The sequence below is a fragment of the Anastrepha obliqua genome, chromosome 1 (assembly GCF_027943255.1).
Source record: "Anastrepha obliqua isolate idAnaObli1 chromosome 1, idAnaObli1_1.0, whole genome shotgun sequence".
NCBI classification, from domain to species: domain Eukaryota; kingdom Metazoa; phylum Arthropoda; class Insecta; order Diptera; family Tephritidae; genus Anastrepha; species Anastrepha obliqua.
The window spans coordinates 104582735-104605171 of NC_072892.1; the positions used below are offsets into that span (position 1 = coordinate 104582735).

At 38.3% G+C, this 22437-nt stretch overlaps 1 protein-coding gene across 1 annotated transcript; it reads right to left on the bottom strand.

Annotated features, from left to right (window-relative positions):
• Nucleotides 1-1130: 1130 nt before the first annotated feature.
• On the bottom strand, nucleotides 1131-21986 carry LOC129253508 (glutamate receptor ionotropic, kainate 2). Its single transcript, XM_054891917.1, is given in 12 exon segments — nucleotides 1131-1996; nucleotides 2078-2197; nucleotides 2271-2382; nucleotides 4768-4966; nucleotides 5032-5484; nucleotides 5546-5715; nucleotides 5782-6457; nucleotides 10101-10258; nucleotides 10391-10480; nucleotides 10664-10758; nucleotides 21184-21339; nucleotides 21813-21986. Coding segments are annotated over 12 exon segments (2643 nt in total). The 5' UTR covers nucleotides 21931-21986; the 3' UTR covers nucleotides 1131-1700.
• Between the last annotated feature and the right edge of the window lie 451 nt (nucleotides 21987-22437).

Consider the following 22437-nt stretch of genomic DNA (forward strand, 5'->3'; position numbering starts at 1 on the left):
GCGGACACCGACTTTATATGAAATTGTTAGAAGGAAAGTCACTTCGTGTTGAAAGTAAAAGGGATATAAAACTAAAATAATTGTAAATCGTCGTTAATAGTACAAAAAAATTATGATTCGAAAAAAAAATTTTTTAATTATTTTTGATTGAAAATTTTATGTTTTTTTACAAGTTTTAGTTTGGTTTTTCCATTAAAAAACTGCATGAAGCAAAATTTCCTATTACTGATTTACTGCGTAGTGCCATCTTGCGATTCTTTAAATGTAAAATGTATACCGAATAATGTATACCAAAAAATCAACAAAGTACAAGTTTGTATTAAAAAAAATAACCTTCAAAGTAAATAAGTAAAATTTAGGGGTCCCGGTGGTCTAGAATTTTACAAAAATCGTTTTGGTTTTTTTTTTTATATTTCCTGTCCCCGAATTGATCGCCTTTTTTCCTCTTATTTTCTTCCCTTCTTTTCATGCACAAATAAATATCGTACATGTCCGCAATGGAATAGCGGTCACTCAAAAAGCCTCATTTTGATGATTTTTTTGATAAGATTTAATAGAGAAGTTACAAGAAAAATGATCCCGGTGGTCTAGAATTTTCAAAAAATCGATTTTGTTTTTTTTTGATATTTCGAAAGGCTTTTAAGAATATATTGTCAAATTTTTGAAAGGATATTCCCAGTTTTTTTAAATTTTTTTTTATTGTAAAAAAAATTCTTGAAAATACCCAACATTTTCGAGCCCTAGACCACCGGGACCCCTTAACCAATTGCGTTCGAGCGGCGGTAGGCCGATTTGATGTGTCAACTACAGCAGCGCTGTTGCAACGCCCGAGTTATTTGAACTCTTAAATCGAGCCGCACTGCTACGGCACTATGAACTTATCCAAAAAAGGACTGCAAGGTTTGCCTGACTGTAACACGTTTGGAGATAGGCGGGACATTTCGTGTTACTGAGATAAACCTAGGATGCACCTAGCCTATTATTTCAATAAATATCACACCAAAATTGATTCAGGGTGTAATATTTATCAAAGTTTGTTGTTTTCGACATATTATATATAAATGAATAAACTGTTGAAATTTCATTATTTGAATACGCTTGTTTGTTTATAAATATTTTTAAAGTACCTGTAAAATGTACGATTATACCTATTTTGGAAATCGTGTTGAGTTGCTGGTTCGCGCAAGCGAGAAAGGCCTCGAGTTCAAAAGGCTAATCTTCGTATGAATTCAAGACAGTCTCTTTTAAAATTTGGAAAAGATGAAAATTGCCTTTGAGTCGAAATTGAAAAAAATGCAACCACCCTAATGTATGCACATATATGTACATAAAATGCGTGTTGCTAACTACGTAGCACTAATACTAAATGCTCATATGAAACACTGCTTCCGTCATTAATTATCTAAGTATGTACGTATGGATGTAAAATTATAAATGATGTCTGCATGCACCGCGTATTCCTATATTAAAAATCACTATAAATGTACTAGAAGAAGAATTTAATTTCCTTCGTAAGTAATTGTATGCCGATTTCGCTATCAATCTTAATGATTTTTCCTATGTTTTTTTTACTCCTTCCTTTCTTACTTTTCCAGTTATGCTTTTTCTTATACTAATTTTTCTCTGCTATTCCCATGGTATTTTCTCTGTGTGCTTTGCTTAGCTTAAACCCATTCATCTTGGATTTACTATGCCTATTCTCATTCATGCAAAATTGCACTTAGCCGCTCTTCGACAGCGACCTTTCGCGATTTCCACACAAATTCACACACAGCAATTACACACGCCACGCCCATGCCGCCCATTAGCACTACGAACACCCCACCCACGTTCGCCAAACCCAACTCATTCGCCGCAGATGAGGATTTCGATGTCTCTACGCGACAACTGCCACCGCCACGTTTCTCCTTCCACCACTTCGTTTTCAGTATATGCAATTTGCCTTCCTCCTGCAGCTTGAGTATGACACCGTTGATGGCGGTGCGATAAGGGGAATCTGCAATGTATTATAGTATAGAACGTGTTATTCTTTCCTATGTATTTTATATGATTAGTAAATGGGTTTCGTCTTTCTTACTGGGTGGCGCTGCAATGCCATAGCCTTTGGTGTCCAGCATGCCGCCCACTTGTGTCAGTTCACAATTACGTTCGGTCACATATTCAATGGATGTGGACTCCATGAGAAAGGCATATGAACCTGTAATTCAATAATTTGAAGTTATGTGAGTATGTGAATTGTTAGCTTCTGTTGCTTTGGTTGGCATACATACCTTTACCCTTAGCCACCCGATCCACACCCTCAGCATTGGTTGAAGTGAATACAGAAGGCCGTGCGGACTCCATAAAAGACCACATACGTTGATATGTTGAGATTTTCGATTCCTGGTGGGTAGAGTTCGAGGCACAAATTTAGGCAAATAAAAATTCATAGTCTAAGTTAATTCTATAAACAATTTTATATAAATTAAGCGCCTAACATTCGGTTGTACAGTTACTAGATAACTTCGTCATAAAATATGAGTACTTGGGGTTATTGCATATGAATTGAATAAAAATTATGCATGATTGCTCACACAACTGATTCTATTATTTTTTCTCTTTACTCACAAGGGCATGGGGTTTTATTAGGGGATGCATTGATGGAAATAGTCGGTCAGGCATATTTGGGCTTAGATGCCCGGTGTAGCATTGGCAATTGAATTAAGAATGCGTGAATTTTTTCGTAAAAGTACAAATGGATTCGTATAAAAGGCGGTATCATAACGCAGCCTTGTGGATAACTTCAAAAATCTTTTGAGCTAATTGGGTCTCAAAATAAAGTCCCATTGAAGTTGGACTCATGCAAGATGGACAAGATGCAAGATACTAGCGTGAAATTCCATAAATTTAATACCCCTAACCCAGAAGCTACTTCCGTTATATCACGCACAAATTCAATAACTTGAGGGGTAACACCACTGTAGAAGTTTCAAAAAATTGATTTTTTTTTTATAAGCTTAAAAAATTCTTTGAACCTTTTAAAATACAGAACAAAAAGTTTTATACGTTACCGAAGTCTATTTCATAAATATTTTAAGCTTTTAACCAAGCGTTAGTGACTGCTACCTAACGACTTCTCCAAAATTCCAAACTTTAAACGCGTTTTTCTCAAAACACGTTTTCTGAAATTGGCACGCAGCATAACTCAAACAATTTTAAATATTTTTAATCAGATTTTTCACTACGTCTGTATAATAACCTTCTTAAGTGAAGAGCGTAGGGGATTTTCGATAGATTAATTTAAACGATTGTTATAATTATTTAAGTGCCGTTTTTTTAGTCCAAAATAGAGTTTTTTCCTTCAAATGCTTGCTAATTCTACAAAAATAAATATTTTTTAAATCCCCTACGTGTTTCTCTAGCTATTCTTATCTAGATTAAGAAAAAAAATGTTTCTTTGTTCCAGATTAAAATTTGCACCCTCTGTGCTGCGTGCCGCGGAGCTCCTTCAAGAGAAACCACATTACAAAAATGTCTCCAATGCCGCCATTTTGTAAAATTTTTCGATCAAACTTTGTAGTTTTGTATTTTAGTATATAAGTAATAACTTCCCAAATCAGAGTGATTGTTTCCCCTTTCCTTCTATACAAAAAAATTCTTTAAAAATCGTGTTTATTTTACGCGTGTACAGTGGTGTTACCCCTTAAGATGTCTGGCAAACTACCATTGTTTAACACCGAAAGTTGCGTGCTACAGTAGCCCAGTGTGCTTGAGAGTGAATTGTTTCACGAGACGAAAAAATGGTACTTAGTAAATAAGTACTTTGAATAAATCTCATATCGCGGTTAGAGATATTGGTGTGTATACATACGATTTTGAAATCTAGAAATTCCAGCAATAAGTCTATCCCTCGCTGTAACAAATAACGGTCACGCGGCTATCTGTTTATCTGTTGGAGCAACTTCAGGGGCATTGTCACAGAACACAGTGTTCTGGAAGATACCAAATTTCTTATCCAATAGCTGAAAAATCTTATGCGACAGAAAATTCTTACTCAAAATTTCCAGATTAAAAAGATTGGATATACGAGTATGAACTCCATGATGTTGAGTGTATGACGTACGGTGCTTCAGACTAAGATCCTATTGGTCTTAAACTCACTATTGGTCTCTGAACTATTAGAAAATGTTATGATACCCTTAAGCTTCTAACAAGAAAGAATACAGTAATCTTTTCCTAGATACCTGACCACAACGGCATTGCGGCAAACGAGGTCGCCGATGAACTGCCTGTTTCTCTAAATACCATTTTAGTATGAATGACATACATCAATTAAGTAAAGCCGAATTACGGTTGCTCACAGATTATCTCAAGGGCCATGATGCTTTGCTTGGTATCTGCACCGGATGGGTCCATTTATTGACTATGTTTGGAGAAAGATGATACCGTCCAACATATTTTATGTGCATTCTTGACCTCGGCTGGGCCTAGATTAATAATTGCTTTTAGCAAATTATCGCTGAATGTTAGGAAAGAAGCTATCAAGGAGCGCTTAGCCTTCAGGATTTTGAGGGTGCTTTAGGTATCAGAATTGGAGGCGTGCTATCGAGAAATGAAAGTTGTCTCAGTTCCCTTGCTACTGTGCCTTAATACCTCATAACTCAGATTATCTCATCAATAGAACCGAAAAAGCACAAAATGTTATACCTTATCCATCGCGCAATTGAAATAATTTTAAGACCTCATGGAACTGCTTCCTCAATTTCAATACCGAATTGCAGTACTCACTCTGAAGAATGCTGCCGTGCTGCCACCCTTCAAAGCACCATATTTAATTCGCGTCTGTTTGGCCAGATCTTCAGCACTCTCGATGGGCGAGTCCATACGTTCCACAGTGAGAAAAGCAGCCAAATTGGCGGTGTACGAGGAGATCATGATCAAAGTGAAGAACCACCATATGCCAGCCACCATGCGTGTTGACAAAGCTCTAAGTAAATCATAATTGGTTAAGAAGATTTGGAAAATAGTGTATTACGAAGCCACAACACGTACTTGGGCAAAAAGTCACAGCCCTGCTGCATTAACGAACCAATGGCAAACCACATGCAATTCATGAGAGTAAATTGGCTCTCGATTTTTTCGCCGTGCGCATCAGCATATGCAGGCCATTCGTAGGGTGTGAAGCTGAAAAATAAACATTTCTGAATATGAAGAGAAGAAATCAACACTTCCTTTTAAAATTACCGCGCCAAAATGAATAGCAGTACTGATACGCCCAAATAAGCTGTGGCCATATAAATCCAAACATCCAGTGAAAGCGGCGAAAGGAATGAAAATAAATTCGGCGGCTGCTTCACGGGCTTACGATAAAGCACTGAGACACCCAAGTTCATGAAGGGCATGGTGAAGTCTACCGCTTGTTCGCGCTCAAAGGTGATTGTCAGATCGGCAACGGCAAGATCGGCGCGTTGCTCCAACAGCTCGCGTATCATGCCGTTCCATTCGCTGGAGTAAGAAAATTGTTATAAAACATTTTTGGTCACCAAAATGTATCGATTTTTTTTACCCATTTTGCTTGTTAAAACTTCCATAGTTGCCGTCCGGTACCAGTCGTATCTTGTAATTGAATCCCAAAGCCTTTGAGATTTCATGTATGAGATCAACAACGTAACCCTCGAACTGATCATTGCCCGAGAGTGGTACTGCCGATTCTTTGCGCATGCAATACGGATTGCTCTACAAAGAGAAAAAATATTACACAGTCGCAAATCTTTATAAAAATGTAGCTAAATTTCTATGCACCAATATTGTTGTGATCGTAAGCGTTTTGTTCTTCAAGTTCGCTTCAATTTCGCGCTGTTTTTGGCTGTAGGTACGCGTAAAGTTGATACCCTCCGGTAATGTTGAGTTCCACGTGCCAATTTTGCGTATACCCGTCGGCCCTAACTCGATAATATCCAACACGAAATCGGTGCGAAAGCCTTGATGATCAAATTTTATCACATTTGTTAGACCCTTCATTTCGACAATCTTCATATAGTTGATTAGACTAAAACCATGCTGCCACGTATTCTGTCCATCACAGCTGATTGGATGTATATCTATTTGCTGGGAAGTGTCCAAATCGTGTAGTGCTTTTGAGAACAGATGTACCGCATCATACATGAGCGCAGTCTCCGCTCGCACCGTACTCAAATTCGCCGATCGTTGTAAGCCTTTATCGTCAAAACTCCACTGACGCACCACATCCGAGACAACCTTCTCGTTAATCAGACGAAAGCCGGTTATGTTCGTACCACCATAACGGAATTCGTCTAGGTTGATGGTATGCAGATCAAGTGAGGTAATCAGATAGCTATGATAGTCGCTCATCATGCCAATTTGTTGGGCTTGTTTGAGTACTTCGTAAATTTTATCGGTGGAACAGTCGAGTACGATGTGCGCTTCGGCGGAGTTTTTGATTTGTTTGAGCAGTGGTCTGTGGTGGAAGAGGTGAATGAGTAAATGTAGTTCATTTTTTATGCATTTCATAAATACTTGAAGAGAATAAGTGAACATGGATTATATATATAAGTATAAAGCTACATATATTTAGATCTGTATAAAAAGATACGTATTATAGCAGTTATGAGCAAAAGGCTTAGAGTGGAGACATACAAAAAACAATTACAATTAGCTGCTTAAAGGGCTGTCTATCTTACTGGCTCTTTTGTTGTTATCCTTTTGAGTGCGTCAGTTGACTGTCCTAACCTTCTGAAAAGAACTACTTTTAATGATCCTATGCGTAACCTATGTAGAAGCAATAATTTTAGGTCAGTTTTTCAAAATCTAACTACGCAAAGTATGCTCTCTTGATGAGCACTCTATCGGAACCAAGTTGTATCCCATTTCTATGCTGTGGACTACTATTGTGCATCCTACCATTTCATCATTTTCATTAATTTTTTGTTCAATTAGGTGAATAAATAAATAGGTTCGGTTAGGTGGACCTGGAGGGCGTACTGAAAGCCATCAAAGAGACCTTTTGGATGAGACCTTTTGGTTCATAGTGGTACCATATGGAGAAAAGGACGTAAAGGTCTAACGTTTCTCTGTATTAGACATTTGGAAGTAAGTCTGCGTGTTTTGCGAATCTAAGAAAACTCTGAAGCTTTAACCACGAGATATATTCCAAATTTTTTTATATTAAGGCCCTTAAGCATTTCATTCGTGTTCTAGCTAAAGCAGGACAAGAACATAGAAGGTGTTCTAAATTTCTCTCTCTTCCAGTTCCTTGGAAAATCTGCGGTTAACATTGTTTTGATTCGTATCTTATATGCGTGTGCTACTAGCCAATTGGGTACTGTGAGTACTATAACTACCATAGTTCTTCCTTCTTTTCTAGGTAGAGCTAGCACGAATCAGGTGTATTTATCTGCATTCTGTGTACACATGCTTTTCGCGGTTTTGCAAGGGGTTAGATTGTTCCACCTCCGTTTATCCGTCCTTTCATGCCCGCAACGACGTCATTGTAGATCGTCTTTAAGGCAATTAGTATGTCGTTTTCTTGTTCAAATAGCGAGCAAACTGCGTTCTTCGCAATCTCATCTACATTTTTATTTCTTGCAATGCCCCTATGTCCCCAATAGATGTGCAGCCGTTAGTATGCGGGCAGTCTTTCGCTGCTTTTTTGAACGTTTTTAGATGAAATTTCATATAAGTTTATTGCTTTTATCGCTGCTTGACTGTCAACGTATATACAAAATAGTCAAGACTGAGCTAAAATAGAACCGACAGGACATTTTTTCTGATAGCTTCGAGTTTATTTATTCAAAATAGTTCCCTCTGGCCTCGATACACTGTTTTGCGCGATCTAAAAGCTTTTCGAAAGAGTGTTTCAGGTCATTTACCGGGATGTCCTTCAAGATGTCGGTACAAGCCGTCTGGATGGCCTCTACTCTTCAAAACGTCAAGATAAAAAATTGTATTGACGGTTTGGCCCATTGGCACGAAGTCCTTGTGGACAATTCCCTTGGAATCGTAAAAACAAATGAGCATCGACTTGATTTTTCACTTCTTCAAAAGCGATTTTTTGGGTGGTGGCTCGTCTGAGGCCTTCCATTCGGCACTTTGACGCCTAGTTTCAAGTTCATGTAGGAAACACCATGTTTCATCACCAGTTACAATGTTGTCAAGGTTCTCGTCTTTTCTTGTCTCTTTAATGAGGTCTTTTTAATATGTATTGAATTCTGAGCAATTTTTGGTCCTCAGTTAACTTGTGCGGAATGGAACGTGCACAGACCTTTCGTAAGTCCAAATGATTAGTTAAAATGCGATAAATCGATGATTTGGAGATATCCAACTCCGATTCTATGAATTTCAACAATAATTTCGGTTCATTTTTGATAAATTTACAAATAATTCCGATGGAGTTTTCGGTGATTACTGATTTTGGGCGGCCCGTGCCACTCATGAACTCTGGCACGAGATAGACAATCACCGCCATTAACTTTTTTCATCAATTCAAACGTTTTATCGATTTTATATATATATACATATATATATATTTTTGTACCAATGACACAAACATACTGACACTTTAGACGCAATAACTTCGCGTCCACTGAACCGAATGTCGCCAAGCTTTCACAGGAAGTCAGCTAGGGATGTAACGCACTAACTCATTAAAAATATGGTGCCGTTAAAAACATTTTTATGACGCCAGTCTTGTTTATTTTGGACTTCACCCTGTAAATATATATTTAGGAGTTGCTCGATGTCTTTGCGAATCATAATTCTGCAGTCTTTCCTACAGCAAAGACTTCTGCTTGAAAGATACTGCAGTGATCAGGCAGCTTGCCTAGCTCTGCGCAATAGATCCCTGCATTTACTCCGTCCAACATTTTTCGAGCCGTTAGTTATCGTGAGGAGATGAAGCGGGAAACAGATTGGAGTTTTCAGTGACAGTCAGGCTGCACTGAAGGCCTTGGAGAACGCGAAGCAAACTTCACAGATTGTTCAAGAATGTAAGAAGAAGCTTAATTCTGACAAAACAGGCTTGTACTTACTATATGGGTTCCAGGACACTCCGGTGTTCAAGAAAACGAAATTGCCGATGAACTGGCCAACAATCGCGGATCAGCGGTTCCCCCACAAGGGCCAGAGCCAATAATCGGGATCAGTTCAGCAGGAATCATGAATTGGATCAGTGATTATGTAGGCAATCTACATAAAGAGTGATGGTCCGGTCTAGAACGCTGCAGAACTGCAAAGTGTTTTGTGACAAGTCCGAACAGAAAACTGTCAAACTTTCTATTAAAACTTAGAAGGAAAGACATTCGGTCGATTACAGGACACAGGGGTCAGCATATGACCACCATTGGAATCATTGAGGACCCAATATGCTTGTCGTGCTTGGAGGAGGCGGATAGCACTGAGCACTTTCTCTGTGAGTGTCCTGCCTTTGCTAGAGCACGGCTACGAGTTTTGGGTTCCGATGTCGTGAGAATGAGTAAAATTCGTTCTCTAAAACTGGAGAATATTTACAGATTTGCAAAAGAATCTGGAAAATTCTCACAGGACTAACTATCTCTATCTGTGTCTCTATTCTTTCTTATCTCTTTCTCTGATACTTTTCTCGTTTTCTCCTTCCCTCCTTGACTATCTACTCTCTTTCCAGAGCTCTAAATATAATGGGCTTTTGAGCCTGAGCTAAATCTCCTGGTGCTCCTTGGTTCGACCTTTTCAAATTTCAATTTCAAATATATTAAGTGTATTGGGCTTAGGTTTCATTGTCTCTTTTCCACCGCTCTTCTGTTACTAATTCTTCTTCTTCTTTTTTCGGAATTTCCTCATCCAATTGTATTTCGGAGCCATATAATCGTATTGATCCTATAAGTCATGCCTATTGAGCTATGTCTGAATATTTTACAACAAAATTCACTAAGTTTTACGACAGCACAAATAAATAAATAATAAATAAAATAAAAATTCTAAAGCGGAATGTTGAGAAATACAATTAAATAAATTTAAATTTATCCTATTTGCTTATAGTATCTGCAGGGCATTAAAACTGTGACATAAATATAAAATATGAAAATAGACTCAATAGTTAATAGAAATACAAATATGAGGTCCTTCACCTGTAATCCCCCGAATAACTCAATTGTCGTACTGTAATCGGATACGGTGAGTTATCATGAGCCTTGAGTAACTCCTGTAACCGTACAATACCATCATTGTTCTCGTAGATAATCGTGAAGGTTTTCCATTCCCAATACTTGACGATATCCACATAAGCCTGCGAAGTAAAAATTAAAACAATAAACAATGAAGGCTAATAATAGCAAGTTAAGCTCACATCATTACTTAAAGTGGCTCAAATTTTGCCAATGTGTGTGTAAATGCATGTTTGTATGGACGTTGTTCATACCTTAGCTAGTGTGTTTGGATGCGGATATAAGTTCACTAGGCAACTTTCACGTCGCAACCGGTAATCCCAACGATTCTCCAAGTGAGGTATCTACAGCAACAGAAAAATGGCATTTAAAAACAACGGAAGTGGCATAGCCATGATGCAAGCAGATCTGTGGTATTTGCATTTGGTTTGTTAGTATTAGCATTAGTGTTGGTGTAACAATGACTGCACCAATGACTGCTTGCGAGCAGTAGTAGTTACTGTAGTTAACTGTTAATCCTTACATACCTCCATATTGTCGCAGATACTTTGCACATGGCTCGCTGTGTTGGAAGATTGCGGCCCGAATATAGCTGCCACACCAATGTTCAGCAAACCGCAAACTATACCGAACGGCAAATGAAAAAAGAAAACGTACCAAATCAGTATATTCAGTGCTTTGATAAGGCAACAGATTTATTTAAAAATATGTCTGTAAGTGTAAAGAAAAAAAGAAAGAAAAAAAATGAAATAAAAAAGTAGAGCCCGAAAAAAACGCCGGCAAAATTGGCGATAACAACAGTTATTCGTTTGCTTTTATGGCGGGCTTTATGATCTTTAACAATTCTCCGCTGTCACACTCCTCCCTGCCCATCACTATTTTTACTATTCTGGCGTCTCGTTTTCATAGCTGATTCCTACGTAAAAACGAAAAGATGCTTTGCCATTTCGCTGGCGTGCTGTGCTCCTACTCTCGTGTGACTGTGTGCTGAATTTGTCTTCGCCTTACAACTAGCAAGGATTCTTAACTGTTGTGCTGCTCTCGTTCTTATTTTCAATTATTCGTTTACTGTTGTCTTTATGATGTGTGTTTGTGGATAAAAGGCGGAGGAAATTCGTATATTTTCCGGCTGAGCTTTATCGCGACCTAACCATTTCAGGCTGCGAATGAGGTCGTGTTGTGAAGAGTGAGCATTTTTTAAACCGATTATCTACATAAGCGTAGCAGTATACGCGGGAGCAAAACTTAAACGAAACGAAAAATGCTTACTATTGTTGTTTTATATTATATGCACTCCAATGAATAGATGCGACGATTTATTTAAAAAATTGGAGGTAATTTAAAATTTAATATAATATTATATGAATGAAACCTAAGCCGCTAAAGTGTTTGTTTTTATTTCATTTAACAAAGCTTCGTACTGGATCTTCAAAACGTTATGTATATATAATTGGCGCTTACACCCTTTTTGGGTGTTTGACCGAGCTCCCCCTCCTATTTGTGGTGTGCGTCTTGATGTTGTTCCGCAAATGGAGGGACCTACAGTTTCAAGCCGAACGGCAGATTTTTTATGAGGAGCTTTTTCATGGCAGAAATACACTCGGAGGTTTGCCATTGCCTGCCGAGGGGCGACCGCTATTAGAAAAATGTGGGAAAAATGTGAAAGTGGGCATACAGCCGGTAAGGGTGTCAGTGAAAATCGCATTGAAAACAGTACTTTGACCAATTTTGCCAATGTCGCTATAGACATGGCCGTCAAGTACATACGAGAGCGATTTAATAAGTACTCGTGTTAGAAATGAAGACACCATTTTTTCAATTTTTTTATCACGAAACACGTCTTATCCGAATATCTGCCAAATCCAAACTAACCTAACAATCGGTCTGAAATTTGTTTTGCTGTCCTTTGATAGATGGTAGCACACGATGCTAACACCAACTTCCCTCAGGATCGCCCTCTGCCATCAAACACGAGTACTTACTGAACCGCCCTCGTACTACATAGCGTGAGCAATTGTGGCGAAGAGTCTTAACGTTTTTGGAAGCCTTGAATTACTACGGGAGAAGTATAATTTCATCTCTAACTGTATAAGCAAACTGTCCATATCAGTCAGTTCTACGTAACAGGAACGACCCATTTCAGCAGTATTTCCCGCGGTACACTGCTCTAAGCGGAGGCTCAGTAGCACGGCGTACAGAATGTAGCGGTGTGGCCAACTTCAGACCGTTAACCGGCTCTCATCGATTTTGAAGGAATCAGCTGAATTGATGAACTAACCGGGGTTATGATAGCGGTTTGTTTACGAAAAAACTAAGATTGTGCTGGAAAAAATCAACGCCTGAACAATCGTCTGAATTGATTGGATGAGTGTGTGAAATGAGCGGGAGGAATTCTGCGAGTTTCCGGTGACGAGGCAGCCAAAGTTACCCCCAGCCTCGGATGGCTAAATCTTGTAATCTATCATACTTGGCTCCGTAGGACTTTCAAACTGCAGGGAACAACAGCGGAACTATTATCCTCATATAGAAACGCTTACATATATGCTTTTTAATGCTAGGCTTCTTTTATGTTATGTTTTTCCATCATTGACATGCATCTGAAATTTCGTAGGAAAAGAGATCTTTAGTAAGCGAAGGACAAAACTGTTCTTGTCCTCCCAGCAAATTTCTATGCTGCTTGAGTTATGTTTTCAAAATTATGATTCAAAAAAACTATCCCAAATAGGCCCATGTCTAAGGCCTCTTTTATGTACCCTATCATGGAACTAGGGGTCATGCCCATATTGTGTATCATTTTATAAGTTTGTAAACAGTGCGAAAAAATAGCCATGGCGTGAATACTTATAATAAGTCCACGAATCCGACTTTCAACTGGTGTTTCTGTTCGACAATACAACGTTTTAGAGAGCACGCTAAAGCAGTTCCACCTGGTTTTATTAATATGATATATAAGCATAGGGTTTCCTAATATGGACAGATCGATGTTGATGGGTCTGATAACTCTGTTCTTCTTCTTCTTGATTGGCGTGATAACCGCTTAAGCAATTTCGGTCGAGTGTAACAAAGCGCGCCCGTCGTTTCTTTCTCGTGCTAACCGGCGTCTATTGGACACACCAAGTGCATATTATTAAATTACTGATGAAAAATCGCCATGGAAAGTTAGATGATTAAACACCACGCCCAAAATTATTCTCTTACAGCTGTACACTGGTTTACTCTTGCAGAATTCACGTAAATTGGGCATCAAGATATGACCCCGTTAGAGGAGTTTTTAGGGTTTTTTGAATTCGGAAAAGATCCATGCCAATAAGGAGATTTTGACCGATCAAATGTAGCTGATCTCTGCAGTAGAGTTATTAAAAATTAGACCTCTCGGAACCGTGCCACCGATCGAAACATACATTCATATATTCCGTCCATATTGGCATACATACAATTGCTTTTCAAGTAAAAACCCCTGTATATCCTTTATATTTACAATTTTATTTATAGTAGAGCTTCGGACGAGAAACTGTAATTATTGTGTCGGCCATCTTTTCCATGCTTTTGCCCTACTACCGTAGGTCTCTCGGAGAAAAGATAATAATCGAAGGGCTTAGATGTAACAATCTAAAGTGGTAGAACTCGTAACGTACCCGAATTTTTATAACTATTCTATTCCACTAAAAAAACTTCTTGAAAATAAAAAAAGCTAAGGGGTGTTTTTTTTAGAGGTTAGGTTTTCAAGATGAAACAAAACGTATATAATTTAATGTTATGGCCAAGAATTTAGCTTTATTATAAAGATAAGGGTTTGCCAATATGTTTTAAAAATGATTTCGGGCAAGTGGCCGCCGCGGCTGGCTCGAATAAATTCCAGCCGAGAGGCCCAATTTTCGACCACTTTTTGCAGCAATTGGGGCCGTATGTCAGCAATAACGCGCCGAATATTCTCTTCCAAGACGTCAATCTTGGAGGCCACGCCACAGGTCCACGGCGCGAGATAATGCGCTCACCAAAAGTTTCCTTCAATAAATCGATTGTTGCGTTGGCTGTATGGCATGTAGCGCCGTCTTGTTGGAACCAAAGGTCGTCCACATCAACATCGTCCAATTCAGGCACGAAAAAGTCATTAATCATGGCTCTATAGCGCTCTCCATTGACTGTAACATTATGGCCGGCTTCACTTTTAAAGAAATATGGACCAATGATTCCCTCTGCCCATAGAGCACACCAAACAGTGACTTTTTGAGGATGTAACGGCGTCTCAGCAATAGCTTGTGGATTATGTTCACTCCAAATGCGACAATTTTGCTTATTGACATACCCATTCAACCAAAAGTGAGCTCCATCGCTGAACAAAATTTTCTTCGGTGCGTCGCGCGAACCGAACCATTATTTTCGTAATAAATTTGCACGATTTGCAAACGTTGTTCAGGTGTAAGTAGAGTTGGGTTTCGGGAATTTCCCGACGAGAATTCTCGAGAAATTCTCGATATTTTTCCATCCCGAATCTCGAGAATTGAAATTTTTAGCATTTCGGGAAATCCCGAATCTCGAGAATGTTTCAAGATTTCTCGAGAAATCCATTTTTTTTTTTTTAATTTTTGTTGTCAAATATTAAGAGAAAAAACAATTATTTCAAAAGTAAAAGAATACACATACATATGATTAATACCTGGAAACACCAAACTGTAACGGCCATTATGTTACAAAGAATCGCACACTACCTACTGTTTCGCAGAATCACATACAATTCACACCATAGTTTCAATTGCTATGCGAAAAGCCACAACAGTATAACTGTTCCATTTTTTTTTTTTTTGTTTTGTTTTAGGGTGACTACAGAGTAAATGCTAGATGCGTTGCTATGCTATGTCGAGGGAAAGCACTGTAACATCAAGCTAATAAAGTTTAGTTTTATGTGTTTCTTATATGTAGCAGCAGTTAAGCAATTAGAAATGCTTTGAAAATAGTCAAGCAATTTCAATTTGTTCGCAGACTGCACAGACGACGTTTGTAAATTTATTTTTTGTAGTGAGGGGGTGTATTTCATTTTGTGGTACCTGACTAAGTATAAATTATACACCGTATAATAAAATATTTTGTGGTCCAAATATTATTTATTTTTAAGTTTTGAATCGACGTATCGTTGACTGTGAGTACCGGTTAGTTACTTCCTTTAAAAAACAAAATTTAAAACAAATTTTGAATTTTTAGCATTAAAAATCATGAGTTCAGAATACGAATACGACCAAGTGTGGCAGTTTTTCAAGCGATTTGAAGACGAAGCAATATGTTTGAAATGCAATAAAATCATTAAATGCAAGTCATCGTCAACATCTGGACTTCACCGTCACATGGAGAGGATACACAACATGAAGCGAAGGGAACATGAGGCTCCAAAAGAACAGCCACCAGCCAAGAAGACCCGAACTCTTCACAACTTTTTCAATACTTCTTCCTCGCCTGAATCGCTTGAACAAATTGTTGCAAAATTGGCTGCAAAAGATGGAATTCCAATAAACGCGATAACAAAAAGTGAGTTCATTCGTAATAGTATCAGCCGCTTAGGATTTCATCTTCCAAAGTGTCACAAAGCTGTTCTGGGTTTGGTTATGAAGTACTGCACGATTTGAAGATCAAAATTGAAAATTTTAAATCTGCACAGCGTAAGTTCAGCTTGAGCATCGACGAGTGGACAAGCGTGCGAAACCGACGTTACATGAACATCCATATATATTATGACGATGAACAATCTGACAACCTTGGCCTGGTTCGCATTCAGGAATCATGTCCCGCTGAAAAAGTATATGAGCTCGTAAATGCAAAGCTTTCAGACTTCAATATAAAACTACAGTCCGACATCGTGGCTATTACAAGTGATGGTGCCAGTGTCTTGATCAAATTTGGGAGACTATCACCAGCGCATCAACAGATTTTCTACAATCACGGCATACATTTGGCGGTCATGGGGGTAATGTACCAGAAACGAAAAGTCGCAAACAGGATATACGATAGTGACGTAAGCGATGGAGACGATTCGGATGATAGAGGCTCCGATGAAAATGAAAACAATGCAGCCAGTACTTCATTTTCCGACATTAATGCGGAAAACGCTTCCGATGACGAGGACGAGAATATCGTATTTGTTGCTGACAAGACGGTCACTATAAAGTCTGCATTTGAAATCGTAAAAAAGGTTCGCAAGATAGTTTTGAAATTCAAGAACTCGCCTGTACGGAATGCCATCTTGCAGGATTATGTTAAAGAGATCGAGAAGAAAGAGCTTTTCTTGCTGTTGGATTGCAAAACACGTTGGAATAGCATGGAAACTATGCTGGCCAGATACATTTGCATCAGCAAGCATGTTCGTAAGGCGCTCGACACTCTTAATTTAAATTTTATGGCCACTACTGATTCAGAAGAAAAGTATTGCGAGGATATCATAAATGCTCTTAAACCTATACGTGTTGCTGTAGAAGCACTTAGTCGCCAAAATGTGAACTTACTTGCTGCGGATTCTATTCTCAAATTGTTGTTCACTAAATTGGAGAATCAGCACACCGAATTGGGCAATGAATTCTTATCCAGCCTAAAAAAAAACTTAACAGCTCGTAGATCTAGCCGTTTGTTATCGGCCTTTAAATATTTACACGATCCAGTTAACAGCTCTAGTGACAAATCTGAATTTTTCCACACCTGTTCTAAAACAGAATTGATAAAAGAAGCCGAAAACTACTTGGTTCGTCTATTTTCTACGAGCATTCAAGAAGACCAAGCAGTGTCTAGTTCTGACGATGATGACGTATTTGCAACCAACAACGTCAATGAAGAAGATATGGCGAAACAGCTTGAAAAATACGTTCAGCAATGCTCAAAACCGAAAGCAGACATTGCGCAACATGCGGCGAACCAGATGTTTTCGTCGCTTAGAAACGAGCTAAAACTATATGAAAAAACTGGAGAGAAAACACAAAATGTTGAAAGACTGATCGGGGCTTTTAACACTGTTAAGCCAACATCGACTCAAAATGAGAGGAATTTTTCTATTTTAATAAGTATAATCTTGAATTATTTTTGTTTTGAATTTTTTTGTAATTATTTTTGTTTCACTTTTTTGTTTGCAATAATTGAAATAGTAATATTTTCAAATATTTTTTTATGTAATTTATACTTTAATAAAAATAAATAAAAATAATATTTTATGAAATTCAATGCTCTTACACTGGTTTTAGATTTTTTTTTAATTTGTTGCAATTTTTCCCGAATTTTCGAGAATTCTCGAGAAATCTCAAAAATTATTTTCGGGAAATCCCGCATCTCGAGAATTGAAATTTTCGCTATTTCGGGAAATCCCGATTCTCGAGATTGGGATTTTCTCGGGAAATACCCAACTCTAGGTGTAAGTCTATTCATTATGAAATGGCAAACCAAACTGAGCATAAATCAAGTGACAGCTGTCAAAAAAACCATCTACGAAAAAAGTAGTGCCAACTTGAAAACCTAACCTCTAAAAAAAACACCCTTTAGTAGCGCCATGTGTATGGGCCATCTTTGTTATTATGTTTTTACTGCGATGGGAAATTAAGTTTCAAATGAAGAGCTTCAATTGACTTTTGTGCTGAACTTAAACTTCTGAAATAAATGTCTTCGGATAATATGTAAAGTTTTTTGGCGGAACACTATCCGAAATACGGACTTGTGGCTGATCACCGAGCAAGATCCAATCCAAAAGTTGATAAGTGGTCGCAAATGGTAATGGATCGGGCACACTATCAGAAAGGACAGAGAAAGCATTTGCTGAACTGCATTGGAATGGAACCCACAAGAACACAGACGACCCGGTCGTTCATGAAATACTTGGAGACGTTCCAACCTTCGTGAACTATAAACAGTTAACCAAACGTAGGATGTCGTAAAGAGAACGGCGGTTAACAGAATACAACTTCAATGTTTTGTTGAAGCCCTGTGTTCTCAAGTGGAATAATAGAGGAAACAAAAAAAAAAATACTAGAAGCCTCCACAATGCAGTTTGCTAGAATCGAAATGATCAAGTAGTTTCTAAGCTATGGCGTTCGCGCTTCTTTTAGACAGTCTGCATATCGCGTTTTTTTTTTGCAAAACCTGTAAAATTTTTTGCGCATGTTCTTTAGCATATACGAGATGCCCAGTTTTTATCCTGAGGAGTCACAGAGAAGCCAAAAAAGTAATCACTTTTGAAGGTCAGTTCGTCACATACGTAACTAAACCTGTTGATGATGATACAATTAATTTGTAAATTGAAAAAACTAGCAACCATTAGATTATGAATGCTAAACCCATAATTTTACACTGTTTTAAAAGAAAACTTTATGTAAGTCGTAGTAATATTAGCAGGAAATATTTGTAGTAAAATCTTAAGTAGCAACAAATCTTTGGATGGCCGAATCAGTACGACCAGTATTAACAGCAGGTGAACTCATCTAGACGTCTGCAGATAAAACTCCTTACTTTGCATAACACTCGATGAACTAAGAAATTAACTGCTCAAATTTTGTTTGAGGGATTGTAGCTTCACACCTTAAAACGTTTCCGGATTTGTAATGGGTGAACAGATTGGAGTTACTTTTTCTAATAGGGGTTTTTGACAGATCACGCGTGACTACTATCTTCAGTATTCGTTGGCATTTCATCATGGAAACTCTAACGTTTCAACAATGTGTACAAATCGTACAATTCAAAATATTACGAAGATCAACGCTCTGTGAAAAGTGTTCATCGCGCGCTCACGCCTATTTATGGTGTACATAACTGATACCGATTTTTGGCTTAATAGCTACGGCAAATTGAAGCCCGTGATCACATTTGGTTCAACAAGACGGTGGATGGCGCTACTTGCCATACGGCCTGTGAAACAATGGATTTACTGCGTCCTCGTTTCGGTGACCAATTTATCTCTCGTCTCGGACCAGTAGATTGGCCACCATGACCGTGTGATATTACATCTTTGGCCTTTTATTTGTGGGGGTATGTAAAGTCTAAATGCTTTGTGGATAAACCAGCTCCAATTGAGACATTGGAAGCCCACATTACTAAAGTTATTCACAAGATACCGACAGAAATCCTCCAGCGAGTCACCTAAAATTGGTGTTTACATTTGAAAGGGATTATCTTTAAAAAATAAATGTCATGAATGGTTTTACACAAAAATAATAAAGATTGCACAATCAATTTGAATTTACGTTATTTTATTGTATTTAAATTAATCACGCTTTATAGTTTGGTTTCGGCGCAAGCAAAGTTTTGGCTATATAAATATTCTTTCCTTGCTTACGTTTGTTTGTAAAATGCGGCCGCCAACGGCGAATACGGAAAAATCAGCCACAATTATGTTCTGAATTAGCAGGTTAAACTTCTGTCTATTGCTCTCTTTGTTTGTTTTTTGCTCTCGCTTATCTCATGATTTAACAATGAACCGTTATTCTTTATTTGTCTGAAGTGCTTTGAACTTCGAACAAAATGCTTCAGATTTCCGCCGATTCACTCCTTCGAGCAGTTTAGTTTAGACGCAGTCGTGCTGGCAGCGCCAATTGAACTCATTAAAAGGAAGTCCTGGTATAGGACTCGGGGAACTTATGTGGCAACAAGTGAGCTCCTTTTAAGAGAAATTTTAACGAAGCTACAAGCCGGCGAGCTGTTGCGTGAGTACCATTCGGGAGTGCGTAGGTTCGAATCTCTGTATGTATATGAAACACCAAAATGATAGAAAAAGTTTTTTTTACAAATACTGGTCGCCGCTCGGCAGGCAATGACAAACTTCAGAGTGTATTTTTGTCATAAAAAAGCTCCTCATAAAAAATAATTTGCCGTTCGGTGTCGGCTTGAAACTGTAGGCCCCTCCATTTGGGGAACAGCATCGAGACGCAAGCCACAAATAGGTGCAGGAGCTCGACCAAATACCGAACAGAAGTGCACGCGCCAATTATTTATTTTTTAACATAACCCAGCCAGATCATGTCAATTCATTCACTGAAGTATTGTTAACTTTTTACTAAATATTTATTTAAAACTCTTTTAGAGGAATCATAACAAGTGTGAATTTAATTAAATTTGCCTTTAATTTTTTGATGAGTTTTCTTCTTTTATTACTATAAGAATAATAATCTTTTGAACTCTTAAGTGACAGTACAGAGGAACCGCGGAGAAAGCCGACCGGCGTAGCTAAGTGAGTAGGGAGTAATTAGCACAGAAGAACAATAGTAACTAACCATTGTCCTCATTTGCTTTTTTTTGTGTTGAAAAGCTTATAAATAATCTGTCATTTTAATCTACAACCCTAATCAACCAATTTTATATACCAATTATGAAAAGAAAAATTGTCGTTTAAAATTAAAACCGCGTATGTGAGCTTACAAAAACAGTCTTATTCCCAAGCGGTTTTCTTATTTATAAAAGAAACCGATTTTAGGCTAATTTTTTAATTAATTCAACTTAATTCAAGCTGCGGCCGCCGCAGCCGAATGGGTTGCCCATTCGGAATTCACAGAGGGAACGTTGGTTCGAATCTCGGTGAAACCAAAATTAATAAAAACATTTTTCTAATTGTGGTCGCCCCTCGGCAGGCAATGGCAAGCCTCCGAGTGTATTTCTGCCATGAAAAAGCTCCTCATAAAAATATCTGCCGTTCGGCTTGAAACTGTAGGTCCCTCCATTTGTGGAGCAACATCAAGACGCACACCATAAATAGGAGGAGGAGCTCGGCTAAACACCCAAAAGGGTGTACGCGCCAATTATATATATATATATATATATATATTCAAACTGAAACAATACACATATAATCTTTTATGAGAAATGAGCTTGTGGTGAGCAAATCTCATTTGTGTCGCAAATGTCAGTTACGCGATTTCGCACTTTAAACAACAAACTCTTAAAAGCACCTCAGTAAGTTTCCCTTCAAGAGCGGCAGTAATAAGTTACATCAAATTGTTTTTTTTTGTATTATAAATAGCCGCTACCACATTGATAAGTGTTCACCCCCTTGAAGTGCTTATAAATAAAATCGCATAATCTTAAGAGTACTTACCCCTTTTGCCCGCATGGAAGCTATCAAACGGCGAGATACGCTCGATTTGCGCCACCAACTTGGAACGCGGCAATATTAATCGATCAGAGTTGATGTGCTCGACAGCCTGACGGAACGCCAGTTCCTGTGTGTCATCGGTGGGATGAAATAGGCCACCTGCGGGCATTACAATGGGTAATTTGCGGTGTGTGATTATGTTTGCGTGGAAAAGTAAGAAAGAGTAGTAGGCGAGATTTAGTTGGGGGAGGAGTGTTCGGATAAGAAGACTAATCAGGAAAAATGAAAAAAAAGATAAACATAAAATGTAAACAAAAGTGGTGGGTGCGCATTATTAATTTCCTTCCTCTGGGTTAACGTGAATGGAAGGCAAAGCGTAATTTCCGTACATTCATGCGCACACAAACATACAACTTCATTGTATGCGCACGACCCATTTATGTTACTTTCTTCATATAATAATATTAAAGTAATAAATTTAATGCTATCAGAAAATCAATAAGCATAAGTGGATTGATGAAAATAAAAAAGAAGAATGCATGCGATTGACCATCTTGGCGTTGAATGAGCTCTGCAGGCAGGCGTCTGATAAGCCCACTTGGCAAAGTAGTTATTTTTAACTCTTGCTTTACCAATTTTAATGACGTCGGGCAGCGCCAACGCATATCGTAGCTGCATGTCGAGCATGGCGAGACAAAGGCTCAGACGAAGGTAGCGCCAACGCCATGGCGCTGATATCAACGGCTGCATTCTGACGCAGCGGCAGGCGTTAAACTCCGCACTACTCTACACTGTCTCAAAGCACACTTTTTATTTTTAAACTTTCAAAGTATTTCTATTTTAAATTACAACAGACGCTTTAACTTGGCTAAAATATTTTTTTATAATTTTTTGTATTGCTTATTTTTGACACACACACACATGAGCGCTTCTTTTTCTGCACAAATGTTTTGTATACGTTGACAGCTGGAATGGTACTGAACGCATTGTGACGCATGGGAAAGCATCTACTGTGCGTTGAATGGATGCTGTATTGTTGCGAATACTGCCACTGTGTGCTCGTCGGTCAGAAGGGGGTAGCGAATGAAATGTGACAGTGTATTGTAAATGACAGTTTTGGCAACTGCGCAGTGGATGCTGTGCAGTAGGTGTGAAGCTATGCTCGGTCAAGTGGTTGTCGGAGCTTTTGAGTTGGAAGCTACAAGGAAGTTCTTAGTAAAAGCGGAATTTATAGCGAAAGTTGAAACTGCTTTATCG